General features: G+C 45.3%; 1 protein-coding gene across 3 annotated transcripts in view; it reads right to left on the bottom strand.

Moving 5' to 3' along the window:
- Window positions 1-2,920: 2,920 nt before the first annotated feature.
- LOC143960809 (zinc metalloproteinase-disintegrin-like VAP1) overlaps window positions 2,921-17,821 on the bottom strand; it is a 295,153-nt gene continuing 280,252 nt past the window's right edge. For all 3 annotated transcript variants that reach the window (XM_077469729.1, XM_077469728.1, XM_077469726.1), the window contains 2 exons: window positions 6,126-6,188; window positions 2,921-3,115 (listed from right to left, as the gene is read on the bottom strand). In XM_077469729.1, the coding sequence (XP_077325855.1) occupies window positions 3,089-3,115; window positions 6,126-6,188 (90 nt within the window). In that variant the 3' untranslated portion in view covers window positions 2,921-3,088. The remainder of the gene's footprint in view (window positions 3,116-6,125; window positions 6,189-17,821) is intronic.

The following is a 17,821-nucleotide window of genomic DNA, read 5'->3' on the forward strand; positions in this document are numbered from 1 at the left end:
TACAGTGGTGAGGCAGATGTGCAGGAGGTACAATGGTGGAAGGGAAGAGATGGGGGTTCAGCGGTAGGACATAAAAGCAGGGGGGTATAGTGATGGGGCAGATGAGTAGGGGGTTACAGTGGTGGGGCAGATGTGCATAGGGGTGCAGAGGAGAAAGGAGGTACATCGGTATACTGAACAGATAAGTTCAGTGTTAGTACAGATTAGAAGATGGTTCAGTGGTGAGACAGAAGAGCATTTGGGTACAGCAGTGGAGGAGATGTGTAGGGAGGTACAGTGGTGGGGCAGATGAGAAAGGGGGAACATTGGTGGGGCAGATGAGAAGGGCATTACAGTGGTGGGGCAGAAGAGCAGGGTGGTACAGTGGTGGAACAGAAGGGCAGAGTGGGGCAGATGTGCAGGGGGTCACAGTGGGGGGGGGCAGATATGCAGGGAGTTACAGTGGTGGTGCAGATGTGCAGGGGGTTACAGTGGTGGAGCAGATAAGAAAGGGGGTACATTAGTGTGGCAGATGGGCAGGGGGGTACAGTGGTGGGCCAGATGAGAAAGATGGTACATTGGTATGGCAGCTGTACAGGGGGTTATAGTGATGGGGCAGATGAGCAGGGGGTTATAGTGGTGGGGCAGATGAGCAGGGGGATACAGTGGTTGGGCAGTGGGGTACAGTGGTGGGGCAGATGAGCAGGGAGGTACAGTGGTGGAGCAGATGGGCAGGGGGGTGCAGTGATGGGGCAGATGAGCAGGGGGTACAGTGGTGAGACAGATGAGAAAGGGAGTTACAGTGGTGGGGCAGATAAGCAGATAAGTTCAGTGTTAGTACAGATAAGAAGATGGTTCAGAGGTGAGACAGAAGAGCATGGGGGTACGGCGGTGGAACAGAAGGGCAGGGAGGTACAGTGGTGGGGCAGATGAGAAAGGGGGAACATTGGTGGGGCAGATGAGCAGGGGATTACAGTGGTGGGACAGAAGAGCAGGGTGGTACAGTGGGGGGCAGATATGCAGGGAGTTACAGTGGTGGGGCAAATGTGCAGGGGGTTACAGTGGTGGAGCAGATGAGAAAGGGGTATATTAGTGTGGAAGATCGGCAGGGGGGTACAGTGGTGGGGCAGATGATAAAGAGGGTACATGAGCAGGGGGTTACAGTGGTAGGGCAGATGAGCAGGGGGTTACAGTGGTTGGGCAGGGGGGTACAGTGGTGGGGCAGATGGGCAGGGGGTACAGTGGTGGGGCAGATGAGCAGGGGGTACAGTGGTGGGACAGAAGATCAGGGTGGTACAGTGATGGAACAGAAGGGCAGGGTGGGGCAGATGTGCAGGGGGTTACAGTGGTGGGGCAGATGTGCAGGGGGTTACAGTGATGGGGCAGATGAGAAAGGGGGTACATTAGTCTGGCAGATTGGCAGGAAGGTATAGTGGTGGGGCAGATGAGAAAGGGAGTTACAATGGTGGGGCAGATGAGCAGATAAGTTCAGTGTTAGTACAGATGAGAAGATGGTTCAGAGGTGAGACAGAAGAGCATGTGGGTACGGCGGTGGAGCAGATATGCATGGAGGTACAGTGGTGGGGCAGATGAGAAAGGGGGAACATTGGTGGGGCAAATGAGCAGGGGGTTACAGTGGTGGGACATTAGAGCAGGGTGGTAAAGTGGTGGGGCAGATGTACAGGGGGTTACAGTGGTGGGACAGATGAGCAGGGGGGTACAGAGGTGGGGCAGATGAGCAGGGGGTTACAGTGGTGGGACAGAAGAACAGAAGGGCTGGGTGGGACAGATGTGCAGGGGGTTACAGTGGTGAGGCAGATATGCAGTGAATTACAGTGGTGGGGCAGATGTGCAGGGGGTTACAGTGATGGGGCAGATGAGAAAGGGGGTACATTAGTCTGGCAGATGGGCAGGAGGGTATAGTGGTGGGACAGATGTGCAGGAGGTACAGTGGTAGTGCAGATGAGAAAGGGAGTTACAGTGGTGGGGCAGATGAGCAGAAAATCTCTGTGTTAGTACAGATGAGAAGATGGTTCAGAGGTGAGACAGAAGAGCATGTGGGTATGGCGGTGGAGCAGATGTGCAGGGAGGTAGAGTGGTGGGGCAGATGAGAAAGGGGGAACATTGGTGGGGCAAATGAGCAGGGGTTTACAATGGTGGGACATTAGAGCAGGGTGGTACAGTGGTGGGGCAGATGTACAGGGGGTTACAGTGGTGGGACAGATGAGCAGGGGGGTACAGAGGTGGGGCAGATATGCAGGGGGTTACAGTGATGGGGCAGATGAGCAGGGGTTACAGTGGTGGGACAGAAGAACAGAAGGGCTGGGTGGGGCAGATGTGCAGGGGGTTACAGTGGTGAGGCAGATATGCAGTGAGTTACAGTGGTGGGGCAGATGTGCAGGGGGTTACAGTGGTGGGGCAGATGAGAAAGGGGGTACATTAGTTTGGCAGATGGGCAGGGGGGTACAGTGGTGGGGCAGATGAGAAAGGGGGTACATTTGTGGGGCAGATGAGCAGGGGGTTAGAGTGGTGGGGCAGATGAGACGGGGGGTTACAGTGGTTGGGCGGGAGGTACAGTGGTGGGGCAGATGAGCAAGGGGTACAGTGGTGGGGCAGATGTGCAGGGGGTACAGTGATCTGAGGTGTGGAGTTGCAGGAATTGGGGCTGATCAGATGCAGGATGTTAATTTCTCACTACTAAAGTAGTTTACAGCATTTACTTTATAAAAAATCTTTTTGTCATTGAGAGTGTGAAGTTGAAATTTTTTTGTTATAAAATCGGCACTCTCAATTTCTTTGAAAACATTTTTCGGCACACTGTCGTCAAAAGGTTGTCTACCACTGATCATTAACATGTAATAAAAAAGACTCATACATTGTTCTGTAGAAAAATTAAATTTTTAAAAATAAGAATTTATATAAATATAAAATAAAATGAACTGTAATTGTGGAGAAGAGAAGAAAAGCACACTATGCCACTACAATCTTGGTGATTTCCAGAAGTTTAAAAATAAAGAGATATGATACGTATTGATGCAGAATAGAGATGTGTCTTTACAGTTTTTATGGTGCTTTTATTACATATTTCATCCTCTGCTGTACATCATTCTTATCGTCTGTAATTTGGCTTCATTGCCTGAAATAAAAATGGTAATATTATATAAGAAAGCCATTGAGGGTTGCAGTGTAAATAGTTTTATGCAGATTACTGTTTAGCAATATATATAATGTTATGAGTAGACGTGATCCATAAAGTCAGTCATTTTCTGATCCTCCTGAATATCTGCCTATGGATCTGCCCTGACTGCAAAGATGTTAACATTTCTGTACTGTGACACTTTCACATCTTCTACATATGCCACTGTACTTAAATGGTTACTCAGCACAGGTATGACTGAGCAAATTACGCTATATTACCAAAAGTATTGGGACACCTGCCTTTACATCAACATGAACTTTAATGGCATCCCAGTCTTAGCCCATAGGGTTCAATATTGAGTTGGCCCACCCTCTGCAGCTATAACAGCTTCAACTCTTCTGGAAAGACCGTCCACAAGGTTTAGGAGTGTGTCTAATGCCGCGTACACACGATCAAACAAGCGGGTGGAAAAGTCTGGCAAACTCAAGTCCGCCAAACAATCCCCCCGTGTGTAGCCTCCGGCATACTTTTTTGACCCGAAAGTACGGCGGACTTAGAATGTAGTTTTGCACTCCAATCTTCCCGCCGGACTCGCATTTCGGCGGACAATCCGGCCGTGTGTATGCCAGTCCGCCGTACTTTTGAAATGAACAGACTTTTCCCGCCCGGAGAAAAGTCCGCTCATACCGAGCGGGTCTCCAGGTAGGCGGGGCCCGCGAAGGAGACGTCGCTGGCCCCGCCGCCTGGTATGGACTTAAAGGGGAACCCCAACGCCGAAAAAAATCGGCGTAGGGGTCCCCCCAAAGTCCACATCAGACCCTTGTCCGAGCACGCTACCCGGCCGGCCAGGAAAGGAGGGGCGAGCGAGCGACCCCCTCCTGAGCCGTACCAGGCCGCGTGCCCTCAACATGGGGGGTGCCTTGGGAAAGGGGGGGGCCAGGCGGCCCCCCCACCCCAAAGCACCTTGTCCCCATGTTGATGAGGACAAGGGCCTCTTCCCGACAACCCTGGCCGTTGGTTGTCGGGGTCTGCGGGCGGGGGGCTTATCGGAATCCGGGAGCCCCCTTTAATAAGGGGGCCCCCGGATACCGGCCCCCCACCCTATGTGAATGAGTATGGGGTACAATGTACCCCTACCCATTCACCTGTAAAATAAAGTACAAAAAAAACACAACACACAAGATAAAATAATTTATTGCACAGCTCCGAGGGTCTTCCGTCTTCGGGGGTCTTCTCGCCAGACTCCTCCGCTATCTTCTTGTAGCTCTTTTACTAGCGGAGGAGCCCGGCATTCTTCTTCGTCGCCGCAGCCTCTTCTTCCGACTTCGGGGGTCTTGTCCCCCTCTTCGGTTCTTCTGCCGGGCCACCACGCCTTCTTATAGCTCTTTTACAGGCGGTGGCCCGGTCTTCTGTCGCCGCCGCCGCCGCCGCCTTTCGTTCTTCTTCTTCTTCTCCTGGAGATGTTGACTCGACGTTCTCTCCGGCCGCAATGCCAGGGACGGGCTGCACTGCGACTTATATAGGGACAAGGGGCGGTGTCACATGGGTTGGTCACATGGGTTGATGTCACATGGCGACAGTCCCAGCATCCTCCGGGACTGTGACATCATAAGGGGGCGGGGTCACCATGTGACACCAACCCATGTGACATCAACCCATGTGACATCAACCCATGTGACACCACCCCTTGTCCCTATATAAGTCGCAGCGCAGCGCGTCCCTGGCATTGCGGCCGGAGAGAACGTCGAGTCAACATCTCCAGGAGAAGAAGAAGAAGAAGAACGGAAGGCGGCGGCGGCAGAAGACCGGGCCACCGCCTGTAAAAGAGCTAGAAGAAGGCGCGGTGGCCCGGCAGAAGAACCGAAGAGGGGAGACAAGACCCCCGAAGTCGGAAGAAGAGGGCGGCGGCGAGGAAGAAAGCCGGACTCCTCTGCTAGTAAAAGAGCTACAAGAAGATAGCGGAGGAGTCCGGCGAGAAGACCCCCGAAGACAGAAGACCCCCGGAGCTGTGTAATAAACTATTTTATCTTGTGTGTTGTGTTTTTTTTGTACTTTATTTTACAGGTGAATGGGTAGGGGTACATTGTACCCCATACTCATTCACATAGGGTGGGGGGCCGGTATCCGGGGGCCCCCTTATTAAAGGGGGCTCCCGGATTCCGATAAGCCCCTCGCCCGCAGACCCCGACAACCAACGGCCAGGGTTGTCGTGAAGAGGCCCTTGTCCTCATCAACATGGGGACAAGGTGCTTTGGGGTGGGGGGGCCGCGTGCCCCCCCCCTTCCCCAAGGCACCCCCCATGTTGAGGGCACGCGGCCTGGTACGGCTCAGGAGGGGGGGCGCTCGCTCGCCCCTCCTTTCCTGGCCGGCCGGGTAGCGCGCTCGGACAAGGGTCTGTTGTGGACTTGGGGGGACCCCCACGCCGATTTTTTTCGGCGTTGGGGTTCCCCTTTAAGTCCATACCAGGTGGCGGGGCCAGCGACGTCTCCTTCGCGGGCCCCGTCTACCTGGAGATGCGCTCGAAATGAGCGGACTTTCCTCTGCGTGCGTGGGCGAATACGTTCAGTTAGGCGGATAGTACGGCGGACTTAGTCGCCGTATTAGTCCACTGAAAAAGTGCCGTGTGTGGGCAAGTAGCCCGTTCGGAAAGTCCGATGGACAGTCTGGCGGGAAGTCCGCCAGACTAAGTACGTCGGATAGACGGCTCTAAGTACGTCGGACAGACGGCTACGTGTGTACATGGCTTAAGGGAATGTTTGACCATTCTTCCAGAAGAGCATTTGTGAGGTCAGGCACTGATGTTGGACAAGAAGGCCTGGCTCGCAGTCTCTGCTCTAATTCATCCCAAAGATGTTCTGTTGGGTTGAGGACATGGGTGAGCGAGTTTGGGTTGGAGAAACTTAACTGGCTCATCCATGTCTTTGAAAAGTTGGGACTAAAGCAATCTTTCTGATTTCCAAGATAGTACCAGAAAAGCCTGGAGTATAGTAATAGAGTAGAAGCATACCTGTAGTGGAACTGATGGGTATGCTGGCCTGGCTGGAACCACATTGGTTGGCTTCTGATATGCCTAAAATTAAAAAAAAATTGAACATTGTAAATTACATGTAACTTAAACCTACTGTATGTTTGAAACATTTTTATAGTTACTTTAAAGTGTATGGCACAGCTCGGACTCCAATCAACCCCAGTGAAAAAGTCCTTATGGAACAACATTTTTTTATGCAGCAGTATTTTTGTACATATTCTTAGGCAGGCCATAAGTGATGCATTTTTTTTTTTTGCATTCAATCAGCAGGTTCAAAGAAAAAAAATTATTTGATTCCCCTGTTGATGGTGGAATCCCTCCCGCAGAGCTATTGCATTCTGACAGCGGGGAGAGTTTCCCAGTGTCAGAATACAAAGATAATTTGTTTGTTTTACAAATAAATATGTGAAAAATGTGGCGTGCATTTGTATTCAGCCTCCTTTACTCTGATATCCCTAATTAAAATCCACTGGAACCAATTGCCTTCAGGAGTCACCTAATTAGTAAATAGAGTCCACCTGATGGTAATTTAATCTCAGTATAATAACAGATGTTCTGTGAAGCCCTCAGACATTTATTAGAGAACCTTAGTGAACAAACAGCATCATGAAGGCCAAGCAACACACCAGGCAGGTCTGGGATAAAGTTGTGGAGAAGTTTAAAGCAGGGTTAGGTTATAAAAAAATATCCCAAGCTTTGAACATCTCACGGAGCACTGTTCAATTCTATCATCCAAAAATAGAAAGAATATGGCTCAACTGCAAACCTACCAAGACATGGATGTCCATCTAAACTGACAGGGCGGGCAAGGAGAGCATTAATCAGAGAAGCAGCCAACAGGCCCATGGTAACTCTGTAGAAGCTGCAGAGATCCACAGCTCAGGTGGGAGAATCCATCCACAGGACAACTATTAATTGTGCACTCCACAAATCTGGCCTTTATGAAAGAAGAAAGCCATTGTTGAAAGAAAGTCATAAGAAGTCCTGTTTGTAGTTTGTAAGAAGCCATTTGGGGGTCACAGCAAACGTGTGGAAGAAGGTGCTCTAGTCAGATGAGGCCAAAACTGAACTTTTTGGCCTAAAAGCAAAACCCTATGTGTGGCGGAAAACTAACACTGCACATCACCGTGAACACACCATCCACACTCTGAAACATGGTGGTGGCAGCATCATGTTGTGGGGAGGCTTTTCTTCAGCACTCACAGGAAAGCTGGTCAGAGTTGATGGGAAGATGGATGGAGCTAAATACAGGGCAATCTTAGAAGAAAACCTGTTATGCCGCATAAACACGATCTGAATTTTCATTGGAAAAATCTTGGATGGTTTTTCCGACGGAATTCCGCTCAAGCTTGGCTTGCATACACACGGTCACACAAAAGTTCTCGGAACTTTCAATAGTCAAGAACGCGGTGACGTACAACACTACGACAAGCCAATAAAATGAAGTTCAATGCGTCCGAGCATGCGTCAAATTGTTTCCGAGCATGCTTAGGAATTTTGCACATCGGAATTGCTACAGACGATCGGAAATTCCAATCAGAGCTTTTTCCGTCGGAAAAATAGAGAACCTACTCTCAATTTTTTGCTGGCGGAATTTCCGTCAGTCTACTGGAGCATACACATGATCGGAATTTCTGACCAAAAGCTCTCATCTGACTTTTGCTGGTGGGATTTCCGATCGTATGTACAAGGCTTTAGAGCGTGCAAAAGACTTGAGACTGGGGCCGAGGTGCACACTGGAATTGTTTAGATCAATGAATATTCATGTGTTAGAATGGCCCAGTCAAAGTCCAGACCTAAATTCAATTGAGAATCTGTGGCATGACTTGAAAGTTGCTGTGAACAGACACTCTTCATCCAATCTGACAGAGCTGAAGCTATTGTGCAAAGAAGAATGGGAAAAAATGTCACTCTGTAGATGTGCAAAGCTGGTAGAGACATACCCAAAAAGACTTGCAGCTGTAATTGCAGCGAAAGGTGGTTCTACAAAGTATTGACTCAGGGGGGTAAATACAAAAACACTTTTCACATATTTATTTGTAAAACAAATTTGAAAACCATTTATAATTTTCCTTCCACTTCACAATTATGTGCCACTTTGTGTTTGTCTACCACATAAAGTCGCAATAAAAAACATTTATATTTTTGGTTGTAACTTGACAAAATGTGAGAAAATTGAAGGGGTATGAATACTTTTTCAAGAAACTGTATCAAATGCATATCAAAGCATTATAGACAATTGCTTTTCTAGACTAAATTTGGTCACATGCTAAAAGTACCTATAGACACTTAGAGGCTAATTTACTAAATGAGCTGAGAATCGTCACTCAATAAATTGTGAGAATATTCAATTATCCAATCATGTCAAAAACAATTCCTATTAACTATGATTACCAAATCATGTGCGCATGAAAAAAGTAAACAGGAATTAGCTTTTTACAATATTGGTTAATTTACTTGAATATTCTCACAATTTATTGAGTAAAGATTCTCAACTCCTTCAGTAAATTAGTCCATTTCCCATTATGTCACACATCACATCATACACATAGCCACCTTCTAAAAGTGCATGGTGTGTGGTCTTTGGTCAGTTAGTACTATGTGCGTAGAGTGCTATACAGTAAATTATGTGAACTGTGTGTAATTTATTTAAAAAAAAAAAAAAAAAAATGATAATAAAATAAATAAAGAAATAATAAAAATAGTAAATAATCCCATTCACCACTTCTTCAGAACTGCTCCTGAAGAAGTCTAAAATGTGTAGGTCATAATTAGCGATATCAACTCCCTGCTTACAGGCAAGACCAGGTTTGCGAGTGTTTTTTTAAAATTGCTTTCTATTGAATAAAAAAAAATGTTTTCTTTATGCTTTAGAGACTCTCCCTCTTTTTCTTCTATCATGTGATTTATGGAGCACGGAAGGTCCTTAAAAAAAGGATTAGTTGGATGACTGTAAATATCTCAAGGTGGGAAAAGGGCTTTTTGGTATATGTATATAAAGGTCAATGTTGCCGCGGCCACATTAGCGGTAATGAGAAAACTCATTCTTCTGACTTTTTAGCTCAAACGCTTGCAATTCTGTATCAACTTTGCAAGGGAAAATAAAAACAAAGACCGCCCCAAAGATGCTGCTTGCAGGACTTTTTGTAACGTTCCACAAGCATACCTCCCCAGTGTGAAAGCACTCGGGCTTCCACACTGGGGGGGCATGGGAGAAGTTTTTTTGCGCTTTCTATTTTTAGCGCTAAAACAATTAAGAAACGCCTGGGTGTCCCTGGCTGCTCTGCACCACTTCATGTCCCCTTCCACTTCCGCTCTGGGGGGTGGGAGGCATTGGCGTCACCTAGTCATCCTTGGGGATGGCCCTGTGTGGATTCCAGACAGGCCATCGTTCCTGTGACTTCACCACGTCTCATGCATGCATGATGCTTACCATGCCTTGCACGTGCATCCTATGAGTATCCCTTCCATGAGTGGATACAGCTGATCCTATCAGCTGTGTTTCACCCATGGTCTCAGCCATATACCAACTGGTTGTCCCCTCATTGGCGTGAGCCCATTGGCGGTCATGCCGCCATGGTGATGTTGGAGGGGCGGGCTGATCTGGGCTATTTACCCGGCAGCCTGCCTTTCAGTTGTGCCCTGCCTGTGTTTGGTATCAGATTGTCGGATACTTTCAGTCCTCCACTCCCAGGGTAAATAAAATTTTTCTTTTCATGTGGCACCTATTTTATTTGTTGTTGTTGTAATACGTTTATCATGCCGTTTGGTAGTTGTGGTGGATCCATGCGGTTTTCTTTTTTTTTCTTTTTTTCTTTTTTTTCTTACTGGAAGATCTTTGCTGGCCTGCTTTTTTAGTTTTTCAGTTTTACACTCTGCACCCTTGTCTGTCATCAATCAATTTGTTGACTTTAGTTCACTCATCATCTACTCCCACACATTTAATAAATTGGTGTGGCTTTATGCACAGTAATTCACTGTAGTTAGCATTGATGATCCTTTCTATGTATGACATCAAACACTTTTTTCTAGTAATGCCTTCTTCATTTATGGAGTCATTTTATTGGCACTCATGATTTCACTTTTTTGGCATACCTATATAGGTTTATCAAAGTATACACACACTCAACGGCATTGAATATCGGAGGGTTCCATCCTATTATTCAATAGATATTATTATGCATTAATCGCAAATTTTTTCTTCAAATACTTTTCAGCTGTGCTATTTAGTCACAGTGTTTTTCAGCACACTTTTATTATTTTTGGCTAACTAATATAGTATCTTTTTTCTTTCTGTGACAGTGGGGTCACTTTGGACACAGGGTGAATAAAAGAAACCCCCGATATGGTCTGTGATAGCCATATTCAAGGCTGTATATACATTGTATATAGATTGGATGTATACTGTATATGGGGGTTAAGTATCATTGCTGTGAGGAATTAAGTTGTTTTGCATTTCTATTGTTCATTTAAGTCTGTCCTTGTGTGTATTGTAAAGTGCCAGACAGACTGGCTGCCAACCCTTTGTGAAAAGATGTGTATTGGGTGGGATCGTTTGAAGCCTAGCAGACGTCAGGATGAGGTGTTGAGTCTTGGGATGTGTGGGTGGAGCTGGGCCCTTGCTCATGTTAAAGCATGTGCCTTGAATTGTGTATAAAGTGACAATGTTTCTCATTAATAAAGTCATTCCTACTACAGAAGAGACAGAGTACGTCTCGTCTTTTTGCCAGAGGGGTCGGCTCCTATAGGAAAGGGTCGTTTAGCTGTGGATATTGGTAGCGAGTGGATGTGTGTCTAGGAGAGGGAACATCGTAAACGGCGTTAACCCCCTTTATATTAGGGGTGCCGTTACACTTTCTATGTCCTATACTTTATATTTACAGTTCTGGGGTTCTTTATTGCCCACATAATCGCTTACATTTTTTGATTCTCAGCACTTAACCACCTTCAGACCGGACCATTTTGCTGGTAAATGACCAGAGGTCTTTTTACAATTTGGCACTGCGCTGCTTTAACTGGTAATTGCGCGGTCATGCAATGTTGTACCCAAACAAAATTTGCGTCCTTTTCTTCCCACAAATAGAGCTTTCTTTTGATGGTATTTGATTGCCTCTGCGATTTTTATTTTTTGCGATATAAACGTAAAAAGACCGCAAATTTTGAAAAAAAATGATATTTTCTACTTTTTGTTATTAGAAAAATCCAATAAACTCAATTTTAGTCATACATTTAGGCCAAAATGTATTCAGCCACATGTCTTTGGTAAAAAAAAAGTCAATAATTGTATATTTATTGGTTTGCGCAAAAGTTGTCACATCTACAAACTAAGGTACGTTTTCTGGAATTTACGCAGCTTTTAGTTTACGACTGCCTATCTCATTTCTTGAGGTGCTAAAATGGCAGGGCAGTACAAAACCCCCCCAAATGACCCCATTTTGGAAAGTAGACACCCTAAGGAAATTGATAAGTGGCATGTTGAGCCCATTGAATATTTTTTTTTTTTTTGCCTCAAGCGATTGAATAATGACAAAAAATAATTTTTTTTTTTTTTTTACACAAAGTTGTCACTAAATGATATATTGCTCACACATGCTATGGGCATATGTGAAATGACACCCCAAAATAAATTCTGCTGCTTCTCCTGAGTACGGGGATACCACATATGTGGGACTTTTTGGGAGCCTAGCCGTGTACGGGGCCCCGAAAACCAAGCACCGCCTTCAGGCTTTCTAAGGGCGTAAATTTTTGATTTCACTTCTCACTACCTATTACAGTTTTGAAGGCCATAAAATGCCAAGATGGCACAAAACCCCCACAAATGACCCCATTTTAGAAAGTAGACACCCCAAGCTATTTGCTGAGAGGCATTTTGAGTCCATGGAATATTTTATATTTTGCCACAAGTTGCGGGAAAATTACAAACTTTTTTTTTTTTTCACAAAGTTGTCACTAAATGATATATTGCTCACGCATGCCATGGGCATATGTGAAATGACACCCCAAAATAAATTCTGCTGCTTCTCCTGAGTACGGGGATACCACATATGTGGGACTTTTTGGGAGCCTAGCCGCGTACGGGGCCCCGAAAACCAAGCACCGCCTTCAGGCTTTCTAAGGGCGTTACAGTTTTGAAGGCCATAAAATGCCAAGATGGCACAAACCCCCCCCAAATGACCCCATTTTGGAAAGTAGACACCCCTAAATTTAGGGGTACACTAGTGAGACTAGGCAATAAATGGCGGGTGCCCTGAAACTATAAAAAAAATAACTAACCAACCAGCGTCACCTGTCACAGTTATATGGTGATCACTGGTGAAAGGGTTAACTAGGGGGCAATCAGGGGGCTTTATGCGGTAGTATATGGGGGTCCCTGGCGCTATAAAAAGCTGCGGCGAACCTAAATACCTACCTGCCTAACTAGCGTCACCTGTGACACTAATACAGTGATCAGAAAAACGATTGCTTATTAGGCTGGGTTCACACTGGAGCGATGTGGGAACGCCACGAATGCGCGGCGGGTTCCCGCATCACATGCCTCCCGGCGGCAGTTCACACTGCCCTATGCGAACTGCTGGGAGTGTCAGTGAAATGTTAATGACACCCCCAGATCAGTTCGCATATCGCAGTGCGATCTGCAAACTCGGATCGCATGGTGTGAACACCCATGCGATCCGATTCTGCTGCGGACCAAAAAAAGGGTCCCGTGCGAGTTTGCGGCGGGTGCGGCGGGTGCGACACGAATTCAGCCATACTATCTGTATGGCTGAACTCGAATCGCACAGAGATCGGATGTGATTTGCACTGCAGTGCGGTGCGAATCACATCCGTTCTCATAAACCGCTGCAATGTGAACCCAGCCTTAGTGACACTGGCGACGGGGGGTGATCACGGGGTTAAACCTTTATTGGGGGGGTTAGGGGGGTACCTTAGAACTAAAGGGGGCTAACCCTAACTGCCCTAACAGTTATTACAGTCACAAATGACACCCGCCGGGTGATCAGGGGGTTAAACCTTTATTAGGTAATAAATGGCGGGTGCCCTGAAACTAAAAAAAAATAACTAACCAACCAGCGTCACCTGTAACAGTTTTATGGTGATCACTGGTGAAAGGGTTAACTAGGGGGCAATCAGGGGGCTTTATGCGGTAGTATATGGGGGTCCCTGGCGCTATAAAAAGCTGCGGCGAACCTAAATACCTACCTGCCTAACTAGCGTCACCTGTGACACTAATACAGCGATCAGAAAAATGATTGCTTATTAGGCTGGGTTCACACTGGAGCGATGCGGGAACGCCATGAATCCGCGGCGGGTTCCCGCATCGCATGCCTCCCGGCGGCAGTTCACACTGCCCTATGCGAACTGCTGGGAGTGTCAGTGAAATGTTAATGACACCCCCAGATCAGTTCGCATATCGCAGTGCGATCTGCAAACTCGGATCGCATGGTGTAAACACCCTTGCGATCCGATTCTGCTGCGGCCCAAAAAAAGGGTCCCGTGCGAATTTGCGGCGGGTGCGGCGGGTGCGACACGAATTCAGCCATACTATCTGTATGGCTGAACTCGAATCGCACAGAGATCGGATGTGATTTGCACTGCAGTGCGGTGCGAATCACATTCGTTCTCATAAACCGCTGCAATGTGAACCCAGCCTTAGTGACACTGGCGACGGGGGGTGATCACGGGGTTAAACCTTTATTGGGGGGGTTAGGGGGGCACATTAGAACTAAAGGGGGCTAACCCTAACTGCCCTAACAGTTATTACAGTCACAAATGACACCAATGCAAAAAAAAAAAAAAAGAAAATTGGTGTCACTGTGACTGGGGGGGCAGGGGTAATTGGGGGGTGATCGGGGGGTAAAGGGGGGGTGTGAGTGTGCCTGGCATGTTCTACTGTGTAGTGTAGTGCTTGTGCAACTCACCGATGCTCTCTCCTCGGTGCCGGAACGAAAAATACCGACACGGAGGAGAGAATACATCACTTCCTCTCCTGTGTTTACATTACAGGAGAGGAAGTGATGTCACGGGACATTTTCATTCGTCGGGAGCGATCACGAGGGGGTGGCCATGAATGAATGGCCGTCCCCTCGTCCGGGATCGCTCCCGAACGAATACCGACCGCCGCAGGCACCGGGCGGGGGCCCGATCGGGCCCCCGACCCGCGGGCAGGCAAGGACGTACATGTAAGCCCTTATGCCTGCCCGTGCCATTCTGTCGACGTACATCGTCGTGCGGCGGTCGGCAAGTGGTTAAGCACTTATATTTAGTTCATATTTCTGTTTCACCAGAATAATGTCATTTTTTAGGTTTGGGATCATTTATTTTTCCATTCCGGATCTGACATCTACCTCTGGGGTTCCCTACTGAGAGTGGAGTCACCTTTCTCTCACCCCCTGCCCTTTCTCAGCTCCCGGTTGGAGAATAGTGGACCCTCTGGTTATTCCTTTCTGGCCTCTGTTACCACTTATATTTGAAATGCATTGAAAAAATATTTGATCCTCAACTATTCGCTGGCTACACCATCATAAAGGCTAAAGCTGGCCATTGCTTTTTACAAATTGTAAGTTGACCATGTGAGATTTGACATGCATTAAATGTGATATATATATATATATATATATATATATATATATATATATATATATATATATATATATACATGTTGTTTATCACTAGATAACTTTTCTGTGCCTCGCTTTCCTCATGAAACGCATCGAGAATATCAGCACAGATTTTCCGGGTTGATGGTGGATATTAATATGAACTGTAATGGTTTTCTTCTTGTTTATCAATATTTAGTACCACATATATAGTTTTTGGCTATTGATTTATGCATTACGTGTTGTTTTTAAATGTATATTAATACACTTTCTTACATTTTTCACTTATATGTCTGAGGTGTGCCTTCTAGAATGTTGCCTTACTGCTTTGCTTTTGATTTCTGTATCCCTGCTTGAGAGATTTAACCTCTCTATGTGTCCTGGGGACTATTGCCACCAGTGTTGAGAGTGGTGAAGAATCCTTCATTTTGGGTTTTCCCTGGAAAAAGGAATAGAAAAGAAATCAGCTGGGGTGATAACTGAGAAGAGGTTTCCTCTGTTTTGGAGACATGTTCTCTTAAGCCTCGTACACGTGATTGGATTTTGGCCAACAAAACCGTATACTTTTGTCCGAAGGTCGTTGGCCCAAACTTGTCTTTCATATACACGTCACACAATTGTTGGCCAACAATCATGAATGTAGTGATGTACTACATGGTTTTTCAACTCTTTAGCACCACCCTTTGGGCTCCTTCTGCTAATTTTGTGTTAGTAGAAGTTTGGTGAGTGATTATTTTCATTTAGCGCTTTTCAGTTTGCGATTTTAATTGCGCGCTTTTCAGTTCGCGCTTTTCATTTTGTGATTTTCAGTTTGTTTCTGAACGGCTCTTCGTTAACCAGACATGTTGCGAAATTGGAGGAGATAACGTGTATAATAATTATTGGCCCTGGAGTTATTGCTTTGACATGATTTTTTTGGTTGAATAATGATTTGATTTGTTATATTTTTATATATTTTTGGATGCATAGAATGCACTTTTTGGTTAAGTTCTATTGGCAGATAGCATGTATAATTTTTTTTCTTTTTTAATGCACAATAAAAAAAATTGCGGAGAATACTTGGCTAGGTGTTTTACTTCAAATGACAGTTTGGGAGTAGGCAGTTACATTTTAAAAATACAATGTAAAATTGACAAGGAACACCAACATAGCTGTATCTTTGATCTTAAAAACGACAGGATAATGGTGTTGTGGTATAATAATTTTATTTTTGATATCACTAGAAAAAAAAAGCATTTGAAAATTTGTTTGCAATAACTCCATCAGTATCACCAGCAAAGCAGCTTCATTATTATCCCATTAAAGAAGAAGGGAATGTGCGCTGCATTTCATAACTGGTCTGACTTATGTCAGACCAGTTAAGATGGATTTCATAGGGAACCATGAAAATAACCACACATGCTCGGAATGAAGCAGAAGGAGCCACACTGGCTATTGAACTTCCTTTTTCTCGGCTCGTCGTAAGTCTTGTACATCACCACGTTCTCACATTCGTAATTGTTGCCCAACATTTGTGTGACCGTGCGTATGCAAGACAAGTTGGAGCCAACAACCTTCAAACAAAATTCCACGGTTTTGTTGTCGAAAAGTCAGATCGTGTGTAGAGGGGAATTACATGTTTGTATATTATCCTCTAATTTTATTATTACCTTTTCTTAGTAGCAATATCAATGGATGTCTCCTCCTCCTACTACAAACTACATCTATCTCAGTTTCCCAATAAAGTGTTATTATGTCAACTTATTTATGCTGAAGAATAATGAGGAAAGCAAGCAAGCAACTAGTTCATCATTTCTTGCTAAGTATTGAAGGTATGCAGTACTTTGCACTACTTTTTTGATTGTCATTTTTCTCTGTCTATCTCTTTCTCCGACCCTGCACCCCCCCCCCCCCCCCCTCAATGTAATTTTCTCTACTTAGATTCTTACCATGACACTGTGTCCATGTTTGTATATAACCATATCATTTTAAGAAAAGAATTGGCCTGTTGTCTCAATAACAGGGATATATTGTCATTCATTTTTATTAATATTGCTCGTCTCTGCCAGTATATTATTATGCCACAATTCATTCGATGATGTTCTTGCTCCTGCTGTACTCCTATATGATATAAGAAAATAATTTCTTGATTGTGGACTTTCATCAGGATATGATCCCTTGGTATACTTACTAGACTGACTTAGTGGACTATTATGAGTAGTGTTCCTGTGCTCTTCCACAAATTTCATCTGCTTCAACTGTTTAATGATCATTCTCCACATCTGAATTTTAAAGAACCGGTGTAGCTGTTGGAGTTTTATTCCGCATACACACAGTCGGAATTTCCGAGGGGAAATGTTCGATGTGAGCTTGTTGTCGGAAAGTCCGACCGTGTGTATGTTCAATCGAACATTTGCTGTCGGAATTTTCAGCCACAAATGTTTGAGAGCAGGTTCTTACATTTTCCGCCAACATCACTTGTTGGAAAGTCCGATCGTGTGTACACAAGTCTGCCGCACAAAAGCTCACACATGCTCGGGAATCAAGCAGAAGGAGCCGCACTGGCTATTGAACTTCCTTTTGCTCAGTTCGTCGTACATCTTGTACGTCACCGCATACTTATGTTCGGAATTTCCGACAACATTTGTATGACCATGTGTATGCAAAACAAGTTTGAACCAACATCCTATGGAAAAAAATCCACGGTTTTATCATCGGAAATTTTGATCGTGTGTACGCGGAATTAGGCTGTTGCATTAAAGCTGCTAACAGCAAGTCAGCTCCCTCAAACTCTCTGCTATGACCATCATCATCAGTAGAAAATTGAGGGGGAGGAAATAAATTCAGTAGATTTGATTGATGGCCATATGCTGGAATGGGTTTATGACTGTGAACAACTTCATTTCTCACAGAACTGTTTTCGCAATCTGAAATAGAGGACATTGGACATTGCAAACTCAACAATTATATGCACTATAAACATAGATTATATAATATACTCTTCTTAAAACAACAAAATCTTAGATAAGCATGCATTAATCAAAGACAAATTTAAATTAGATACAACCACCTTTGGTCAACTTCTGTATTGTTGTCTGA

This window comes from Lithobates pipiens, unplaced genomic scaffold, assembly GCF_037356315.1.
Source record: "Lithobates pipiens isolate NorthernLeopardFrog02 unplaced genomic scaffold, aLitPip1_a1.2 Scaffold_8, whole genome shotgun sequence".
Lineage (NCBI taxonomy): Eukaryota > Metazoa > Chordata > Amphibia > Anura > Ranidae > Lithobates > Lithobates pipiens.